We start from the raw sequence: 19,171 nt of genomic DNA on the forward strand, positions 1-19,171 counted from the left end.
CAGTACTCTGCCAACTGTTTGTATATAAAGACCATTTTGATTTTCATTTAATGTATTATTGTTTGAAGACTTAAGAAAAATGAGGGTATTTTTGGTACGTACAAATTATTTTATTGATTATTTCTTATATTTCTATTTTTTCTCTAGTCTATCTATTTGTTTTCTTGTAATTAATACGTACAATAATACAGTGAGATCCGGTGTGTTTATATGTTGAGAAAATACATAATATAAATATAGAGGTTTTACTAAAGACAAGTAAGTAATATACCTAATGTAAAGCGGGGTTTTTTAGAATTCATTAGCCGTACTAGCCTGCTTCGCTGGGCATTTAAAATTAACATTTTTTTATTTTTTTTATTGCTTTGATGGGTGGACGAGCTCACAGCCCACCTGGTGTTAAGTGGTTACTGGAGCCCATAGACATCTACAACGTAAATGCGCCACCCACCTTGAGATATAAGTTCTAAGGTCTTAAGTATAGTTACAACGGCTGCCCCACCCTTCCAACCGAAACGCATTACTGCTTCACGGCAGAAATAGGCAGGGTGGTGGTACCCGCCCGCGCGGACTCACAAGCGGTCCTACCACCAGTAAAAGTGATTCAATGAACATTCTGTTTTTAAATACAAGGTCAAACAATTCTATCTCTCATCAACCGAATGATCATTGTTATATACTCTTCGTATATATTGTGTTATTTATAATATTTTGTATTCAAGTTTAACAATATTTGGTATGTGTATGTGCATTACTATAATTCTCATGTTGTATTTGTTATTTTAGCTGTTCTACACACACTGATCACTTTTAATTATTATTCTCATGATCCTCTCACAGGTCTGCTGGAAGAGATTTCTTAAAGAAATAAGCAGTGCCTTTGTACATAATTTTCCTATTACTCTGTACTGTGTTATTTTTTGTGTGTACATAAATAAATAAATAAATTGACGCGCTCGCCTGAGATATCTTCGTTTGATCTGTAGCTCAGTCTTGTATCCAGGTCCTCAGACGCTTGATCACTCCACATTTCCTTACTCCGGCCCTTTTACTCGACACCATGAGCTTCTCCACGCCTCAGGCTTATTTAACTAGTTTCAAAAATGTAAAGTAAAAAAAAAAACAACGATTTGGACTAAAAATCGAACCCGCAAAATAAAAAAAAAAGTCTAGTCTCTATAAGTTCTATTGTGACAGGTGTTTATATAATCGCTGTCAGGTCTGTCTTGTGTCATTTAGCGGAATGAAACCAATACTCACGGACCGACACGGGAGGAAAGCCCTCCTTATTTATTTAGGTAAGTGAGATATCTAGCCGAGATATTTGTACCGTCTACTATAGACAGCTTTTTACATATATCAACAACATCAGCCTAGTCGTCCTCTGCTGGACATATGCCTCACCCAATCCTATATATATATCTTCTACATATTATATGCCCTATTTTATTTTATTTTATTAGGAAGACAAACAGTGAACTTAAACTATATAAACTCTAACCTTACAACTAAACACCATTTAAATGTCTCCGCATTTAAATAACTACAAACGATTGGGGCGTCGCATCGCCTAGAATTAAATAATTAAAGTAAAACGTAAAACAAAAACAAAAATAAAACAGTTTGAGAAAATAAAAAAAACAGAAAAACGTAGTAAATAGAAAATAATTAATTAAATATTTGCATTCAACCATCGACTGACTAATGTTCTCCTAATACTCTTAGTAGAAGTGTTGAAAATGTCCAGTTCAGGGAAGTCAGCTAGAGCATTGAAACTGTTAGCAGCTCTTATAAAGAATGCATTACGTCTGTAATTTGTACCACCACGAGGTACTCCGAGACGAGATGATTGACGGCTCTCGCGCATTATGGATCTCGGGGGCACCCTTAAACATAACAACGATAGAAGATAAGACGAGTCCACCTCAGACTGAGCTATTTTGCTATACAGAACAATATCAGCTATCCTACGTCTTTCCTCCAGTGGAAGTATGTGATGCCTTCTACATCTCGTCTCGTAGTCGGGATCATACACTTTAGTTTTAAATTGAAGAAACCTCATGAATTTGGTCTGTATGGTCTCCAATCTATTTATATAAATTTTATATCGCGGATTCCATACCTGCGAACAATACTCTAGGATACTGCGCACATATGCACAGTACAGCACCTTGAAAATTTTAGCACTAGCAAATTCCGCACCAAGCCGCTTGATAAAACCTAATGATATATAGGCTCTTTTCACTATATTGTCTATATGCTTCTCATAAGACAGTTTCCTATCATGTGTTACCCCCAAATCGCAAAATTCATCTACATTTGCCAGATTGGTTCCTATAAGCTGATATGTGAACTTAACAGGTGTAGTCTTATGTGTGAAGGTCATGGCAAAACACTTCGAAACGTTGAGGTCTAATTTATTAAGATGACAATATTCCTCGAGCCTTAAAAGATCCTCCTGTATCATCTGACAATCATTGGAAGAGTTAACTTTTCTATAAACTTTCATGTCATCCGCATACAAGAGGAAGTCCGAAGACCGAAAACATGTACCTATATCATTTATAAAGATATTAAACATCAACGGGCCGAGCAGAGACCCTTGAGGAACACCAGAAGGGATCCCTCCCCAGGAAGAAGCATGTCCGTTGACCACAACCTTTTGTGATCTATTTTCAACATAAGAAGAAAACCACCTGAAGAGACTACCATGAATTCCAGCATTAAAGAGCTTTTGTAGCAGAATCGTGTGATCGATGCGGTCGAATGCCTTACTGAAATCAGTAAAGACAGCATCAACTTGACCACCAGAATCCATATTACGTGTGAGATATTCCGTGAAGGTAACTAAGTTAGTGGTAGTCGATCTATTCTTCAAGAAACCATGTTGTTGCGCTATGAAGGTAGGTTTTAAAAAAGCGTACAACTGTGAATACACAACTCGTTCAAACAGTTTAGCAAATAAGCACAATTTTGATATAGGCCTATAATTTTTTATATTTTCTTTATTGCCTTTTTTGTGAACAGGTGTTATGAATGCAGATTTCCAGATCACAGGTACGATTCCTTCATGAATTGACCTACGGTAAAGTATGACCAAAGGAGCAAGCAAGTTCTCAGAACACCTAACTATGAATAGGGGTGGAATTCTATCAGGACCTGCTGCTTTTGACAGATCTAAAGCCTTTAGCAGCTTCAAAATCTCAGCCGGATCAATTTCAATACTGGATATGCAGTCAGAGTGTGCAATGTTTGTATTAACACCCAGGAGCAGGTCAGCAGTACTGTGATCAGCCGTAGCAGTATTAAGGAAATTTGATTGGAAGTATTCACAAAAAAGATTACAGATAGCGTCCCCAGAGTCAGTTGTTTGTCCTTCGTATGTGAGAGTAGAAGGAAGGTTATTTGCGCTACCTTTGTTAGTTTTAACAAATCTCCAGAAGAACTTAGGATCCTTTAAGATAGAACTTTCGACCGACGCGATATAAGCTCTATAACAATCATCTTCCAATATTTTAGCTCTTTTACGGAGGAGAGAAAAGGTTTCATAATCGTCAGTATTGCTGTATTTCTGGTATTTTTTCAAAAACTTGTATTTTTCCTTCAAAACTTTTTTTAACGGGGATGTGTACCAGGGTGGGAACAAATTAGGAGCATAATACTTACGAGGAACGTGCTTATCGATTACGTCATATAATATCTTATAAAAATTATCGAGGGCCTCGTCAATGGAAAAATTTAGTAAAAAGCTGTCCCAGTCTATATCCGCAAGTGACGAGTTAATAGACTCAAAATTTCCAGAGTGGAAGCAATACTTTAACCTAGGTTGAACTATTAACTGTTTTATATCAGTTAAAGACAGAAATATATTCAACGATTTATGATGAACATCCTCCTTCACTAAAGGGTCGTCACAAGCACTGATTTCAAGCTTTGAGTTCGATAAAACCCAATCAAGTACCCTATTATTAATATTATAAAAGTAATTAAATTGATAGAAATTGCATTCTGCCAAGACATCAAAAAAGTAGATTTGCGCATTCCCACTAATGCCCTGTGGCTGTGTAAGATCTTCGTCAGTGTCAAAAGACCATTTGATATCTCTCATATTAAAATCACCGGTAACTATAAATGTATCATTAGGGCATGAGTCCATTGCTAGAGAGAGTTTGTCTGTAAAGTTGGTTAGCTGAGAATTGAAGTTGTAGCCAAGGTTTTCATCACATAAATAGAGGGAACAAAAGTGTATCAAACAGTCTTAATGATGACAATACTAAAATTCACAATGACCTTACTAAATTCTGGGAACTTGAAGAAGTTCCACTAAGATCCAAATTAAGTGAAAGCGAGAAGGCATGTGAATCTCATTTTCTATCCCACACTTTCCGCTTAGAGTCCGGTAGATTCTCAGTGAGCTTACCTCTAAGGGAATCGCCCAACTGTCTTGGGCAGTCATACAACTTAGCCAAATTACGATTATTGAATTTAGAAAGACGATTCCGAAAGCAACCAGAAGTCAAATCACAATACATACAATTTATGCGCGAATACTCCGAACTAGGTCATCTGTCGGAGTCTCCTATTATAAACCCAAACACTTCTTATTTTTTATGCCACCATGCTGTTTTTAAAGACAGTAGCGAATCGACGAAGATCAGGGTGGTGTTTGATGGCTCTGCTCCTACTTCCTCCGGTTATTCTGTTAATGACCTCCTTTTGGTTGGTCCCAACATACAGGATTCACTTTTCTCCATTCTTATAAGAGCTCGACAGTACAAGTACCTCCTGACCGGTGACGTCGAGAAGATGTACCGCCAGGTCCTAATTAATAAAGAGGATAGAGATCTTCAACTTATATTATGGAGAGAGGATGAAAATACTCCAATCAAGACGTTGCAACTTAATACTATTACTTACGGAATGGCAAGTTCTAGTTATTTGAGTACACGCTGTCTTTGGCAGTTGGGTGAAGACTGCTCAGATCCCCTGATTAAACAAATAATACAACACGACTTTTACATAGATGATCTCATTACAGGAACTAACGATGAAAGTAGTTTGCGTCATATTCATGAAACAGTGTCTGCAGCCCTTCAGAAAGGCTGCTTCAATCTTAGAAAATTCAAAACTAATTTACCAATGATATTAGAAGGGACCACTGCAAGTTCAAGTAATAATTTGATTGTAAGTGAATCTTCTTCAACTTTGGGTATGGGTTGGAATCCATCCACTGACCAGTTGCACTTTCCTTTTAAGGTTTCACCCCCTACTGCTGTTCCTACAAAGCGATTCATACTATCTTCGCTTCTAAAAATTTTCGATCCTTTGGGTTTATTGAGTCCTTGCGTAATAAAGGCTAAAATGCTTTTGCAACAATTGTGGTTGCATAAGCTTGCATGGGATGACCCAATTCCCAATGATATCCAAAGAAATTGGAACAAATTTTCCATAGCTATACCTTCGCTTCTAAATCTTGAGGTACCGAGACGAGTGCTCTGCGATGAACCAATATCTATAGAACTTCATTCCTTTAGTGATGCATCTCAGAATGCATACGGAGCTTGCATCTACCTGCGCTCTGTCAACTCCAATAATGAAGTAACTGTAAGGTTACTGTGTTCCAAATCCAAAGTGGCTCCAATCAAAGCCACTACAATTCCACGGCTGGAGCTCTGTGCCGCTCTATTGGCTGCGAAATTGTGTAAGGCTGTAAGAGACTCATTAAGCTACGAAATACATACCCAGGTACATTGGTGCGATTCAACAATAGTGTTAGGATGGCTCCATAGTAGTTTACAAAATTTGAAAACTTTTGTAGCAAATCGAATTTCTGAGATTTGTGACCTAACTAATCCTGCCTCTTGGCGTCATGTGCCTACATCATCTAACCCGGCTGATCTTATATCTAGAGGTGTCAGTCCCGACCAGCTAAATACCGCGTCGCTGTGGTGGTTGGGCCCGTCGTATCTCTCTGAATCTGAAAGTACCTGGCCTATACTAAAAACTAAAATAAACGTTACAAATTTGCCAGAAACTAAAACTAATTCAACTATAAGTAACTTAACAACTAGTATTGATCCTATTATAATTTTCAAAAACTATTCTAATTTAACTAAATTAAAACGTACAATGGCTTACGTAGTGCGTTTTATAAATAACTTAAAAAAATCTAAAACTAGACTTACCGGTTCTTTATCAGTTGACGAACTAAATAATTCCTTTCTTCAATTATGCCGCTTGTCTCAAAGGGAATCATTTCCGCTTGAGTATGAGTTACTAGCTAACAATAAATCTCTAAGTCCAAAGTCACATATTTTATCATTAACTCCATTCTTTCATAATGAGTTGATTATACGAGTAGGTGGTCGATTGGATGCATCTGATTTTAATTTTGATAAGAAACATCCAGTGCTTTTAGATGCTTCACATCATTTTACGAAACTTTTATTTGAACACGAACACAAGCGCAACCTTCATGCTGGACCACAGTTGTTACTAGCTATAATTCGTGAATTCGTGTGGCCCACTAACGGAAGACAGCTAGCTCGACGTACGTTTCGTAATTGTTTTAAATGTAGACGATTACAAGGACGAACTATGCAGCCCATTATGGGAGACTTACCATCGCAACGCGTTACGCCAAGTTTCCCATTCAAAACTGTGGGTTTAGACTTTGCCGGACCATTCTTTATTGTTAATAGGAAGGGCCGCGGTGCCATTATTATTAAATGTTACCTTTGCCTTTTCATTTGCTTACGTTACAAATGTGTACACCTTGAAGCCGTTAGTGACTTATCAAAAGACGCTTTCCTCATGACATTTCGCAGATTCGTGTCACGCCGGGGCCGGCCAACTGAGGTGTTCTGTGATAACGGACGCAATTTTGTAGCAGGTTCTAAAGAAATTAACCATTTTTTCAAAATAAACTCTAAATCTTTATCTGATTCTGCAAGTGAGGATGGAATAAAATTTGTATTTTCTCCAACTTATGCTCCTCACTTTGGCGGAATCTTTGAGGCCGGAATAAAATCCGCAAAATTTCACATTAAGCGCGTTATGGGTAATTCACACTTAACATTCGAAGAAATATCTACTCTTTTCGCACAAGTAGAGGCTATATTGAATAGCCGTCCATTATGTCCTATGTCACCCTCTCCTGATGACCTCCTTTGCCTGACTCCCGGGAGCTTTCTCATTGGCCGGGCTCTCACTGCTCTTCCTTCGTCTGTGCTGGAAAACTGCAACTACAATAATTTGCAACGCTACGCTCGATTACAGCAAATATATCAACATTTTTGGCAGCGCTGGCAGCGTGAATATATTTCTGAGCTTCAACAACGCCACAAGTGGAAGACCAATTCTTCAAAACCAAATGTAGGAGATTTGGTACTGTTGCAAGAAGATGATGTTCCTCCTCTCTGCTGGAGACTTGGACGCATATCCAGACTATTTTATGGTCCAAATGATGGAGTACCTCGAGTCGCTGACGTCAATACTTCTAGAGGCTGCGTGCGCCGCCCGTTGGTTCGTCTGTGTGCTTTGCCTACTGCAGAAGAACTAGAGGGTTGAAACCCGAAGAATCGACTTTCAACGGGGGGAGGATGTTAACGCCTACGAAGTTTTACTGAGCAATATTAAATTTTTATTTATGTTCACCGACACAATTTTTACACACTTCAATTAATGGCCGTGCCAAGCTAACTTGTTCGCAACGTAAAAAATTAACAAAAACCTGTATAGAGAAAATACAAGCACAAAATCGATTGTGGGAGTTTTATTGAAGAGACCCAAGCATCCAACAATTAGCCATTTGATAAGAATTTTGATACAATAGCTGAAATAAATCGAAATAAGCAATTTTAAATGTAATATTATAAACAATAATAAAGAATAATATAAATTGATTTTAATAAACGTACCAAGACAATCATTTTCACGAACAAAGTAATTCAGCAAAACAAAACGATATTGTAGAAATAGTAAATACTCAAATCCTAAAAGTAATACATTTAACAAATAAAATTTAATTTTAATATTGTGAGAATAGGGTAGTAAAAAAAACTTAAATGGCATCGCACACGATCGCTCGAGCACGATCGGTTCACACTTATCAAGCGATAATGAGCGGAACCGAAGTAGCAAAACGCAAGCGATAATGTGCACTATGACATGGCTAAGCGACGTAATGCATAACGATAAACGTATGAATATAGCTGAACTTACGTACCTGAACTGGATGCACACTTCGTAATAATAAAAATATAGGTAATAATAATGCGCGAGGTTGCATGCGGCTCTCAAACTTTTAACAGTTGACTTCTTATTAGAGCAAACTTTAAAGAATAATGAAAAGAAAATAAATTTTGTGTGATAAAAAATACTAAATAAAAAGAAATATTGATTATTATTCAGGTTATCTTCTTCAAATCCCTTTCCTCTTTTATAAAAAATATCGGGGATGTATCTGATTTGCGGGCCATTATTTTACAATGTTTTACCCAAATATATTGGAAATTATTATCCTTCGCGAGCGACTTTGCTTTGTTTAATAATGTTTTGTTACGCTGCGTCAAATGGTCGTTCAGATAAAATTTTCCCTCTCCTCGTATACCCAAGTCCGAGAGACTGTTCTTCTTAATTTTACGAGCTAAGGCGATAAGTTCCTCCTTGCGATACCTATTGTTGAACGCAACAATAATAGATTTTTCAGCCTTCAGCACACGAGTTGGGATACGTGCAATGTAATTAATCTCCTCTTTTGTAATGGAAATATTATAAAGTTGGCCGATACAGCTGACGACATCATATAGATTTTCACCCTTCTTTTCCGGTATACCACGGATCTCCACGTTATTCGCACGGGCCCACTGGTCCCGGTCCTGTAGCTCATTGTTCAACCTGGTAATTTCGTCACGAAGAGCAGGAACCTCACTGCCGATCTTTTCAACTGTACATATCCTAGTGCCCAAGTCCTTCACCGTGTTCGAGAGATCACCAGTGAGTTGATATGCCAGCTCGAGGGAATTCTTGAGATCGCCTATTTCAGCCTTGATGCTCTTGATGTCTTCCACCACTGTTGCTAACGGAGCCAGTCGAGATAGGATTTGACTAAGTTGTTCCTGTATTGCGTCCTGGGGCCCTTTACACTTCAGGCACCGCCAGGTATTTTTCCGTTCACCTAATCTGCGATAGCCGGATTCCGTCACTCCAGAACATGGAAAATCATAATGATTCTTACAAATGCTGCATATTGTTCCGTCGGTGTGTTGAGTACCACAATTCGCACAGGTATGCATTTTAAGAAATGATAGTGATAATAACAAAAATTTAAAATATTTATAAAAGTTTGAGAAACTGATTAAGAGACGAAGCGAGACAAGCGTGCGTATTCTTAGGTGGCCACGAGGCGTGCTATACTAATCTATAGCATTTTTCGTACATAAACAGATAGTATAGTTCTGCATTTAGCTTCTAGTCCTATGCTATACACCAGGTTTTCCCAAATTATTTTGTGTACAGCCCACTTTAAGAATAAATTATTTTTTAGCGCCCCTATTTTTTCACCTACCTAAAAACCACTATAGCGAGTGCTTAGTAGATGTCGAAGAGTCCATCTAGATGAAATTAGAAATCGCCTCCGAATCCTCTACACAACGCTCCATTTTTTTTCTGGGTCTCTTAGGGGGCGCCTTTACGCCTGCAGCGCACACAAGGGGGCGGTATTGTCCACTTTGGAAAACGCTGCTATAGAGACAGTCTGTAGGTACTGATTAAGGGCTGTTGCCGTGAAAGGTCAAACTGTAGCCAGCGGAAAGTCCTAAGCTACTGGTGGTAGGACCTCTTGTGAGTCCGCACGTGTAGGTACCACCTCCCTGCCGATTTCTGCCGTGAGGCAGTAATGCGTTTCGGTTTGAAGGATGGGGCAGCCGTTGTAACTATACTTAGGCCTTATATCTCAGAACTTATATCTCAAGGTGGGTGACGTATTTACGTTGTAGATGTCTATGGGCTCCAGTAACCGCTTAACACCAATTGGGCTGTGAGTTCGTCCACCCATCTAAGCAATAAAAAAAATCTACTGTTTCGCTTTAGCTATCCATAAGTAATGGCAAGATCATCGTCGGGTTCGTGGCGTGGAGGGGCGCAGCCCAACATCATAGACCTAGACAGGTACATGCGAGCCGGGGTCCGACCTGCAGATGATGTTTCTGACGCACAAGAAAGGTCAGTTACTGTTGTCCTTATCACACATTACGTGAAGTCGACGCAAGCTGTCTTAAGCCTTGTTCGGACTAGGCGAGTATTTTAGTTGAGTACCGAGTAATTTAGTAGCTAAATGTGTCTGAACACCAAAAATTTAGTCGAGTAGGTTAGTAAATAATTTAGTCAAGTCAATCCATTTTGTTCTATTTTTTCGGGCGAGTAGCGCCTCCCACCACGCGTCCTTGCTCACTGGCTCACTGACTCAACAAGTCCGAACCCGTTGATTAGTCGAGTTCATTAGTGGCACTTCTCAAATGGGTATCTTTGCGCTGAATTTGAGAGTGTATTTTCGTTAACAGAAAATTCACACAACTTTCGGACATTCTCAAACTATTGAAGTATTCTTTGGGATTTCTTCCAATGCCAATTCCTACAGAAGACATTTAGTAGCTCCTAATTTATCTCTTCTATAGTAAGTGAGCAAGGACGCGTGGTGGGAGGCGCTACTCGCCCGAAAAATTAGAACAAAATGGATTGACTTGACTAAATTATTTACTAACCTACTCGACTAAATTTTTGGTGTTCAAACACATTTAGCTACTAAATTATTCGGTACTCGACTAAAATACTCGCCTAGTCCGAACGAGGCTTTATCGTGCTTAGAAATTTGCGATAATTATTACAACCGCCAGCGTAACGTCAACCCTCCTTCTGAATGCTATAGTTGGCATTAGATATTAGCCAAAAGAGGTTCCTTATTCGCTTTTTACGACATCTGAGGGTCGTTTAAATTCTAATTCGGGAACCGCAAGTATTTCTGTATCTATGATTTATGAAATGTTTGTTAATGGTACTTTAATAATTGCAATTTAATTCAATGAATAGGCAAAAAATAATCGTAGTGTGGCTGGGCGGCGATTGTGCGAAGACTTTCCACTGACCGAGTGATGTAGGCTGGTGTGTGCAAATTCATCTTGATAATATCGTTGGATTACGCTCTATTATATTATTATTACTAAGATTGTCATTTAGCATTGGTGTACAATAGATTTTTTAAGGGATTTTATGACCTGGTAACTAAGACCTTTAAGTCATGTCTTATTTTAATTTATATTCTTATTTTTATGAAAAATGATAATATGGAATGAAATGAAATGAAGTTGATTAATTTGAAACATATAATCAACTGGGATGTAATTAAATGAGATGATATGGTATGGGATGAATCATCTCAGTAAAATGGTGGACATTTACTGAGATTTTTTCAGTGGACTTTTTAGAGGATTCTGAGAAGTTACGTCCAGCGGCTTTGTTTCGTTTTCCCACATTTGTGCACTTTCACATATATTAAACAGTTAATAAACCACCCTTACTACACATTTAAACCTGAAGAAACACTAAATAGACAAAATAAAACAAATCACACAACCTCACTCCTCGCGTTCCCGCCAAAAAGTCCTGTGTAATAGAGTTTGCTCTACTAAGGTTCTTGTTACCCTTTAGGCTTCAGGGACCTTGCGACTTATAAGATCTTGAGAATACAAGCGGTTTATGATTTGTTAATGCAGACGTAATTAGCTTATACAAATTTAAAATCAACTGTAATTAGTTTTCATAATTTAAATCACGTCTTTCTGACAAATTTCGTATTATAGAAAATTCGAAATCTTCCGCATACTCTTTCTGTGGCTTTCAGATGACCAAAAACAGATTATATGTCGTGAAATAAAGTAACAGGAGATAATAGGACAATTTTAGATGTTAACTTTTACCTCATCTAACATACCTACATATATTTTTTTTTGTATTAAGCCATATTACTATATATTACATACAAGCCGTATTAAGGCGATACCGCGAATGGCTCAATATATTATTATCAGTTTTGGTTCCTTAGACCTTACTCAGTTACCTGGATAGCTGTGGTAGTTCTAGAGCTAATATATGCAATCAGAACTCTGACCAGTGATGGGATGAGTGCTTTTATTAGATCAAAATCAACCGACGGAGGGCCTCGCGTCCGAAGTCGTTAATTTTGAATCTGGATAACTTTTGCGACTCTGTTTCTATAATCTGACGAAGCATGTTGCGGATAATAATATCGACGCTTGAAAGGCAAACATGACTAAGCGACAATAACTGCTTTGTACATAAATGATAGGCAATAACCATATTCGAAGCGCAAAAAAAATATATTTCTAGGTCTATTAAAATAATTTCAATCCTTCAGCTACTAGCTAGATTCTACTACAGCTAGATTCGTTAAAATAGAATTTTTTTCAGGTATTTCAACTTTAGATTAGTTACTGTAAAGTTCACGCTTTGTCGCTTAGTCACGTTTGCCTTTCAAGCGTCGATATGTACTTTTAGGTTATTAAGCTGCCTTGCATTTTTTTGCTAGCGACCGACTGATCGTGGACGCCGGCGGTCTGAGCAGAGAACTAAGGCGGTCCAGCAGTGACAGTTCAAGGGAGCATACCGCACGCACCCAGTGCAAGAGGTACTCGCATGACTCCGGACTCTCTGACGGCAGCTACGTCAAGAGAAGACACAGAGCGCACAGGTACAGAATACATTTGACGGAATGGCCAAGTAACTTGTCTGATAGCACGTTTGAACTAAATTCTTTTTTTTTTTTTATCGCCCTATAGGCAGACGAGCATACGGCCCACCTGATGGTGAGTGGTTACCGTCGCTCATGGACGTCAGCAATGCCAGGGGCAGAGCCAAGCCGCTGCCTACCGTTTAATACTCTCCACAAGCCTCGTTTGAAGAAGGACATATCATAGCGCTCGGGAAACACCGTGGGGGGGAGCTCATTCCATATGGTACGTGGCAAAAAAGATCTCTGGACTGTGGATGAACGTAGTGGCTCCAGGTAGTATGGATGAACTCTACTCCGGTGGCGGGCGGTGCGATGGTAAAAACGAGATGTCGGTATCATCTCGAGCTCATGTTTAAATAGATGTTTTTTCTAATTGTCTCGCAACTTACAGGAAAAATCTGTCGCGGAACATTTCCCAATTAAATATAAATTAATCTTAAGCTATCAATCAAATGTAATCAAATCTTAGTTGTATAATTTTTTATTTATTTTTGTTACTAATGACTTGTCGATTGCACCTATAATTGAGGTGACATCTGCCATGTACTTTTGTCAATTGTTCAATGTATTTTGTATCGATGATCACTTTGTTGGTGCAACTTAATAAATAAATAAATGGAATAGCCAAGTACCTCGTCTGAAAACAAATTTCAAATTTCTATTTTAATAAGCAGTGTTACTGCTAGTTTTTTTTCCCTACCTATGCTGATAGCCATGAGAGGCTATATCAGCTTCGCCCTAACGTGTGTAGGTGAGCTCACGAGGCTCAAACCGGAGTGTGGCTAGCACTGACCCTAGCAAGAGCGGTGCTTCGCAGACTCTACCACTGGATCGGAAACGCGACCCACTGAGAAGATCCGGCGAGAAACTCAGTGGGCTGTGTCTATGGGTTAATTCGCTCGTCGAGCCCTTCGTCGCAAGCGACGGGTTCGACGAGGACGGTGACCGGTGCTTGTGTTGCCTAAAATAACCATTAATGGATCAGGAGGATCCGTAATGACGTGCTTTGGGTGGTGCTAGTAAGGTTCGGTATCAGAAGAAGCAGTTGTGGGTTTTGTTTAAAACTGGGATATTTTGTTGTGCAATTACGACATGCAGACTTGTGTTGACAGACGTCACCCCGCCTCGGACGTGTTGATGAAGAGGCAGCAGCCGTTGAAAGAAGACAGCTCGATCCGGGACTTCAGGGTCGTTTGCGAGAAAGCGCTACTGGAGCAGCAGAAGCAATTGGCGCGCGTCACTCAGCTGTGCGAGAAACTGACTGAGAGACAGGCGGCCGAAATAAAGTGTGACACGACGGTCATCAGGGAGTCTTCGGACAGCAGCGAGCTGTCTTCGACCAGTCGCAGTACCGGGGACGAGAGGCGGAAGGATCATAATCGCGTGAGTGGAATTTAGTGTTTAGGTTATTATTATGAGTACTAAAGGGGTCTTGACTTGGCTACTGCCGGCCAATTTAAACAGGTCTTCAGATCTTTAGAGGAGAAAAGAAGAGAAGGGGTAAGAGAAGAAAACGAGTTCCACGGTACCTAAAGGAAAAACATCGTGTAAAATCAAACCCGGAAAAATTATAATTTCCGTATTTACTAGTGGTATTCTACCGTGGGGCAGTAATGCGTTTCGGTTTTACGGGTGAGGCAGCAATTGTACCGTAAAAGCTGAAACTTAGAACTCATGTCTCAAGGTGGGTGGCCGCATTTACGTTTTAGATATCTATGGCCTCCAGTAACCACTTAAAACCAGATACGTCCAGGACTGTCCACTCAAGTAAGCAATAGAAAATAGGTAGCCTTACATGATATTATAATAGTATTTTGGCATGGAAAGGATTTCCTTTACGCTCTGTACAAGTTACTCTTTCGCGGCATTGTAAACGCTTATAGCTAAAACTGTTTGGAAAGCGGATGGTGGAGGGTAGTATCACGCTTCCGCTTGGACTGTTCTCGAAGGCTATCGAAGGCTCTTTCAATTTTAAACATTAACAAAATTAAGTGAACTTCATTTATTTACAGACGCAGAAATGCAAAACCTACAAAATTATAATGAACAAACTGGACGAGTTGAATCGAGTCTTCGTGCAAAGAGGACGCTCGCCTCCCGCGCGCCCTCCCCTCTGCCCTGTCAACTTCACTGACAAGGTGGTCACGACCGACGTTGACAGGTCTGAAGGCTTGCAGGTTCGTGACATTACTCATAGGTTGCGAGTATAGAGAGCAGAAGTAAGGAGAATCATCTCAGTGTATTAAAAAGTGTCCGCTGAAATGGAGCCAATTAAGATGGCGCCACAGTAGCAAGTGGAAAGGTTTAAAAAACAGCGCAACATGAATTAGCACACTTCACTCTGCTTAAAACTGCTAGATTCATATCATTTTCACTTCCTACACTAGCGTTATTTCGGTGAGTCTTCCAACAATAATTTGCTGTTTACAGATAGACCGTTTTTCCATTGTTCTACAAGATGGTACTCCTTGCCTTGACCCATCATAGTTGGGAGGTATTATCACCTTCCTGCATATTAACATTGTATTAGCACTTAGAAAACTTAAAACACTTTAAAATTCTCAATTCGCTTCTTCCGCTTCGCTTCAGGTGATCCGTTCGCTGTTTCGCTTCAAGTAGTTCCGATTACTGACTGACTGCGTGCCATCTCTGTAACGCTTTTATAGCCGATACCACATCCCTAGAATTATCGAGAATATTCCACACATTTCGAGTATCGTGTTTTCGCTATCTGGCAATAGATGGCGTTGTACTTCTCGAGCGTCCTAGTTGCTACTAGATCCTTCGATATTCGATCGACTATCCAGCGATAGATAGCGTTACTCTTACTAGCGTAACGTTACGTTATATATGATTTACTTGTTCCGAAATTAGTTTGTATTTCCAGAAACCGCAAATAATGAACCAGACCATTTTGAATAAAACCGGACGGTGTTCTCCGTACGGGCGGGAACACATCGTGATGCGTTCAATGACACAAGCGTACGCTGTGGACATAGCGCCAAAAGAATTTTCCAAATTCAACGGAGAAAGTCCTAACGTATTAATTGAAAGGTTATAAATAATCTGCTATATTCTTTTTTTTTTTGCTTAGGTATGTGGACGAGCTCACAGCCCACCTGGTGTTAAGAAATAGGAAGGACAGTGGTACCTCTCCATATGGCCTTACGCGAAAAAACTCTGCTATAAAAAAGCTTCTTATTGGCGTTCTCCTAAACCGCGTTTCTACTATTTGCGGCTTAAAAAATACGACCCAATTCCTATATTTATCCTATTTATTCCTATTTAACGGCCATCTGGTGTAGTGGTAAGTGACATGGTCACTACACAAGGGGGTCGCGGGTTCGAATCCCGCCAAGGGAAGATATTTGTATGATAAATATATATGTCTTTTCCAGGGTTATGGATGTATATTAAATATATGTATGTGTATAATAAAAATCTTACATTTATATCCGTTATCTGGTAGCTGTAACACAAGTTCTTTACGAACTTAGCACGGGACCAATTAACGTGGCGTGATTGTTAGTAAATATTTATTATTATTTATTTATTACATATTCGCGGCTAAAGCTTTCTTTATTCGCCGATCTAATCTGTACATCGGTACATTTTATTAATGTGTGTGTACGCTGTAGATGTCTATGGGCTCCAATAATCACTTAACACCAGGTGGGCTGTGAGCTCGTCCACATTTATCTTTAATTTTATTAGTGTTAACACATTCTATGACTGTTGTGTTCTCCTGTAATTAAGGGAGTACATATAAAAGTAATTTTATTGTGTACATATTTTTGTTGAAAAACATAGTCATTAATATAATATTCATAATTTCTAGTGTGGTTAAATCTGGGCAGAGTTCACTTGGATCAAGAAACGGTAACTGCGACCCGCGATGCGGTTTTGATCTCAACGACCCAGTGCATGTTAGTGAACAAAACTATACAGACTAGTTATTGAGTTATTTATCTGTCAATTCAGATATACATTCGTGTATAGAGGGTAGAAGTAAGAAGCGCCACCTTGTATAGGGGACAAGTTGAAAAAGTGTCCACTTGTAAACAGCTAGTTATTGTTGGAAGACTCACCGGAATAGCGCTAGTGTAGGAAGTGGAAATGATATGAATATAGTAATTTTATACAGAGCAAAGACCAAGTTAACCCAATTTTTTATGCAGTTGGAACAGCGCCCCAAGCGGCAAACGTACGCAAACGATCCCATTCCATACCAATATGAGCTAACTTTCACGATATCGAGAACGTTAAAAAACTCGAACTAAGCACAGTGAACGTGCAAGCGAGAGCGCGGAAAAAGCGAACTCTTTTTTTTTTTTTTTTTTTTCTACCTAAGCTGAGAGCCTTGAGAGGCTATTTCAGCGTAACCCTAACTTTAGTAGGTGAGCTCACGGGGCTCAAACCTGATAACGTTGCTAACACGAACCCTAGCAAGAGCCGTGCTTCGCAGAATCTACCACCGGATCGGAAACGCGACCCACTGAGAAGATCCGGCGAGAAACTCAGTGGGCTGTGTCTGAGAGTTAATTTACTCGTCGAGCGCTTCGTCGCAAGCGACGGGTTCGACGAGAACGGTGACCGGTGCTTGAAGTACCTAGAAGCACTGTTAGTGGATCGGGAGGATCCGAGATGACGTGTTTTGGGTGACGTCGACTGCTTTCTATTCTGTCCGCAGGATCGGGAATGTAGTTACCGGCGGCCACGATGAGAGGGTTCTCGTGTCGTGCCGCTTTATCGAAGTGGCGCATTGACGCCGACTGTAGATACTTACTGATGGACTCTAAGTCCAGGTCGTCATGGAGGTCGACGTTCCTGACGAACCACGGGGCTCCAACGGCTATCCTGCAAAAACGGGATTGAATGACTTGGAATGATTTTAAGTGAGTGCGGGCCGCGTGAGCGAACACTACACTTGCATAGGTCATGACGGGACGTATGCAAGTTTTGTAGAGTGTCACCTTATTTCTAAGGGACATTTTACTTCGCCTACATATCATCGGGTAGAGACGTCCTAGAATGAAGGCGGCACGGTCGCGTACCGTCTTGATGTGGGGGCGGAATGTCATCCTACTGTCGAGGGTGACGCCTAAATATTTGACCTTCGGGGCCCACGGTATGGGCTGGTCGAACATCGTGATTGGGCGAATGGCGGGGGCGGAGGTGTTGACGCGCCTAGTCGGGAGGGGGATGCTCAGCGTGGTGTTCGGAGGGCGACCCCTTTTGAAGAGCACCGCTGTGCTTTTCATGGGGTTGATGTTGATGCGCCACTTCCGGAACCACTGTCCCATGGTGGTAGCTGCGGTCTGAAGTCGTCGATGAAGCAACGCCTTCTTCTTACACGAGTAGTAGATGGCGGTGTCATCGGCGAAGAGCGCCAGATGGGTCTCCGGAGACCCAGGTATATCATTGATATACAAACTTAATAGTAACGGGGAGAGGGCGGAGCCTTGCGGGACTCGGGCTGTGACGTGACAGGGCCGGGAACGCGTTCCCTCGACTCGATATCGGAACGAACGGTTCGACAAGTAGTCTCGTATGATGAGACGATCGGCCCAAGCGTTGGCTTGTGACACATTTATCTCGTTTCTCGCGTGACGTCAGAGCTGGCAGTTTGAATAGTTCTGCTACTGACGTTATCACGTTGGCGATTACATGCAGCAGAGATGCGAATGTTGCGATGGATGTGTGGAGTAACGAGAATGGATAGAATGCGGAATGAATATGTTAGAGGAAGTCTAAAAGTGGCACCTGTGACAGAGAAGAAGTGCGCGTTTGGGATGATATAGACATGTGATGAGACGAAATGAAAATGATAACCTCATTTTAGTTAGAAAGTTAACTATGAATGTGGAAGGATATAGAGGACGAGTTAGACCTAAGAAGAAATGGATAGATTGTGTGAAAGACGATATGGGTTAGAGGGGAGTGAGCGAAGAAATGGTATATGATAGAAGAGTATGGAAGGAGAGAAAATGCGCCGACCCCAGGTGACTGGGAGAAGGGCAGGATAATGATGATGATGATGACGTTATCACGTAAAACTATCGTCCTTAAACCGCCTTTACAGACCACCTGTATTATTATTTTTCAGTTATACTCACAAGCCAAGAGTCTTGGAACGAAATACACCCACACATTACCTGGAAGCGGCGTTCGTTGCGAGAATCCTGCTGATGTGAGCTCGCGTAGCATATCCCTGTGCGCCGTCTGCCGAGGATACTGGAAATCGTTCTGGAAATACTTCTCTACACAACTAAACGAGGGGCATTGTAAAAGTTTTTAGGTTTTGATATAAAAAATGATATATTAAATTGTTTTGTGAAATTATTTTTGTGGTTTCTGTGTAGT

General features: G+C 40.3%; 2 protein-coding genes across 4 annotated transcripts; one reads left to right on the forward strand and one right to left on the reverse strand.

Moving 5' to 3' along the window:
• The first annotated feature begins 713 nt into the window (after positions 1–713).
• On the forward strand, positions 714–19,150 carry LOC114250265 (uncharacterized). 3 transcript variants are annotated; one of them, XM_028184068.2, is made up of 8 exons: positions 880–1,298; positions 10,093–10,224; positions 12,605–12,766; positions 13,921–14,191; positions 14,821–14,985; positions 15,696–15,862; positions 16,647–16,734; positions 18,915–19,150. In XM_028184068.2, exons 2-8 carry the CDS (start codon positions 10,106–10,108, stop codon positions 19,104–19,106), a joined length of 1,164 nt encoding a protein of 387 aa, XP_028039869.2. In that variant the 5' UTR covers positions 880–1,298; positions 10,093–10,105; the 3' UTR covers positions 19,107–19,150. The 3 variants fall into 3 exon arrangements, with proteins under 3 accessions (XP_028039870.2, XP_028039869.2, XP_089589501.1); XM_089733375.1 differs by having other exon boundaries at positions 1,255–1,298; positions 10,093–10,170; XM_028184069.2 differs by lacking the exon at positions 16,647–16,734 and having other exon boundaries at positions 714–1,298.
• LOC149503407 (uncharacterized) lies at positions 8,409–9,296 on the reverse strand. The gene has a single exon (XM_089732594.1). The coding sequence runs from the start codon at positions 9,294–9,296 to the stop codon at positions 8,409–8,411; it is 888 nt and encodes a 295-aa protein (XP_089588720.1).
• Positions 19,151–19,171: the final 21 nt, after the last annotated feature.

The sequence above is a fragment of the Bombyx mandarina genome, chromosome 02 (genome assembly GCF_030267445.1).
Source record: "Bombyx mandarina strain Sakado chromosome 02, ASM3026744v2".
NCBI lineage: Eukaryota > Metazoa > Arthropoda > Insecta > Lepidoptera > Bombycidae > Bombyx > Bombyx mandarina.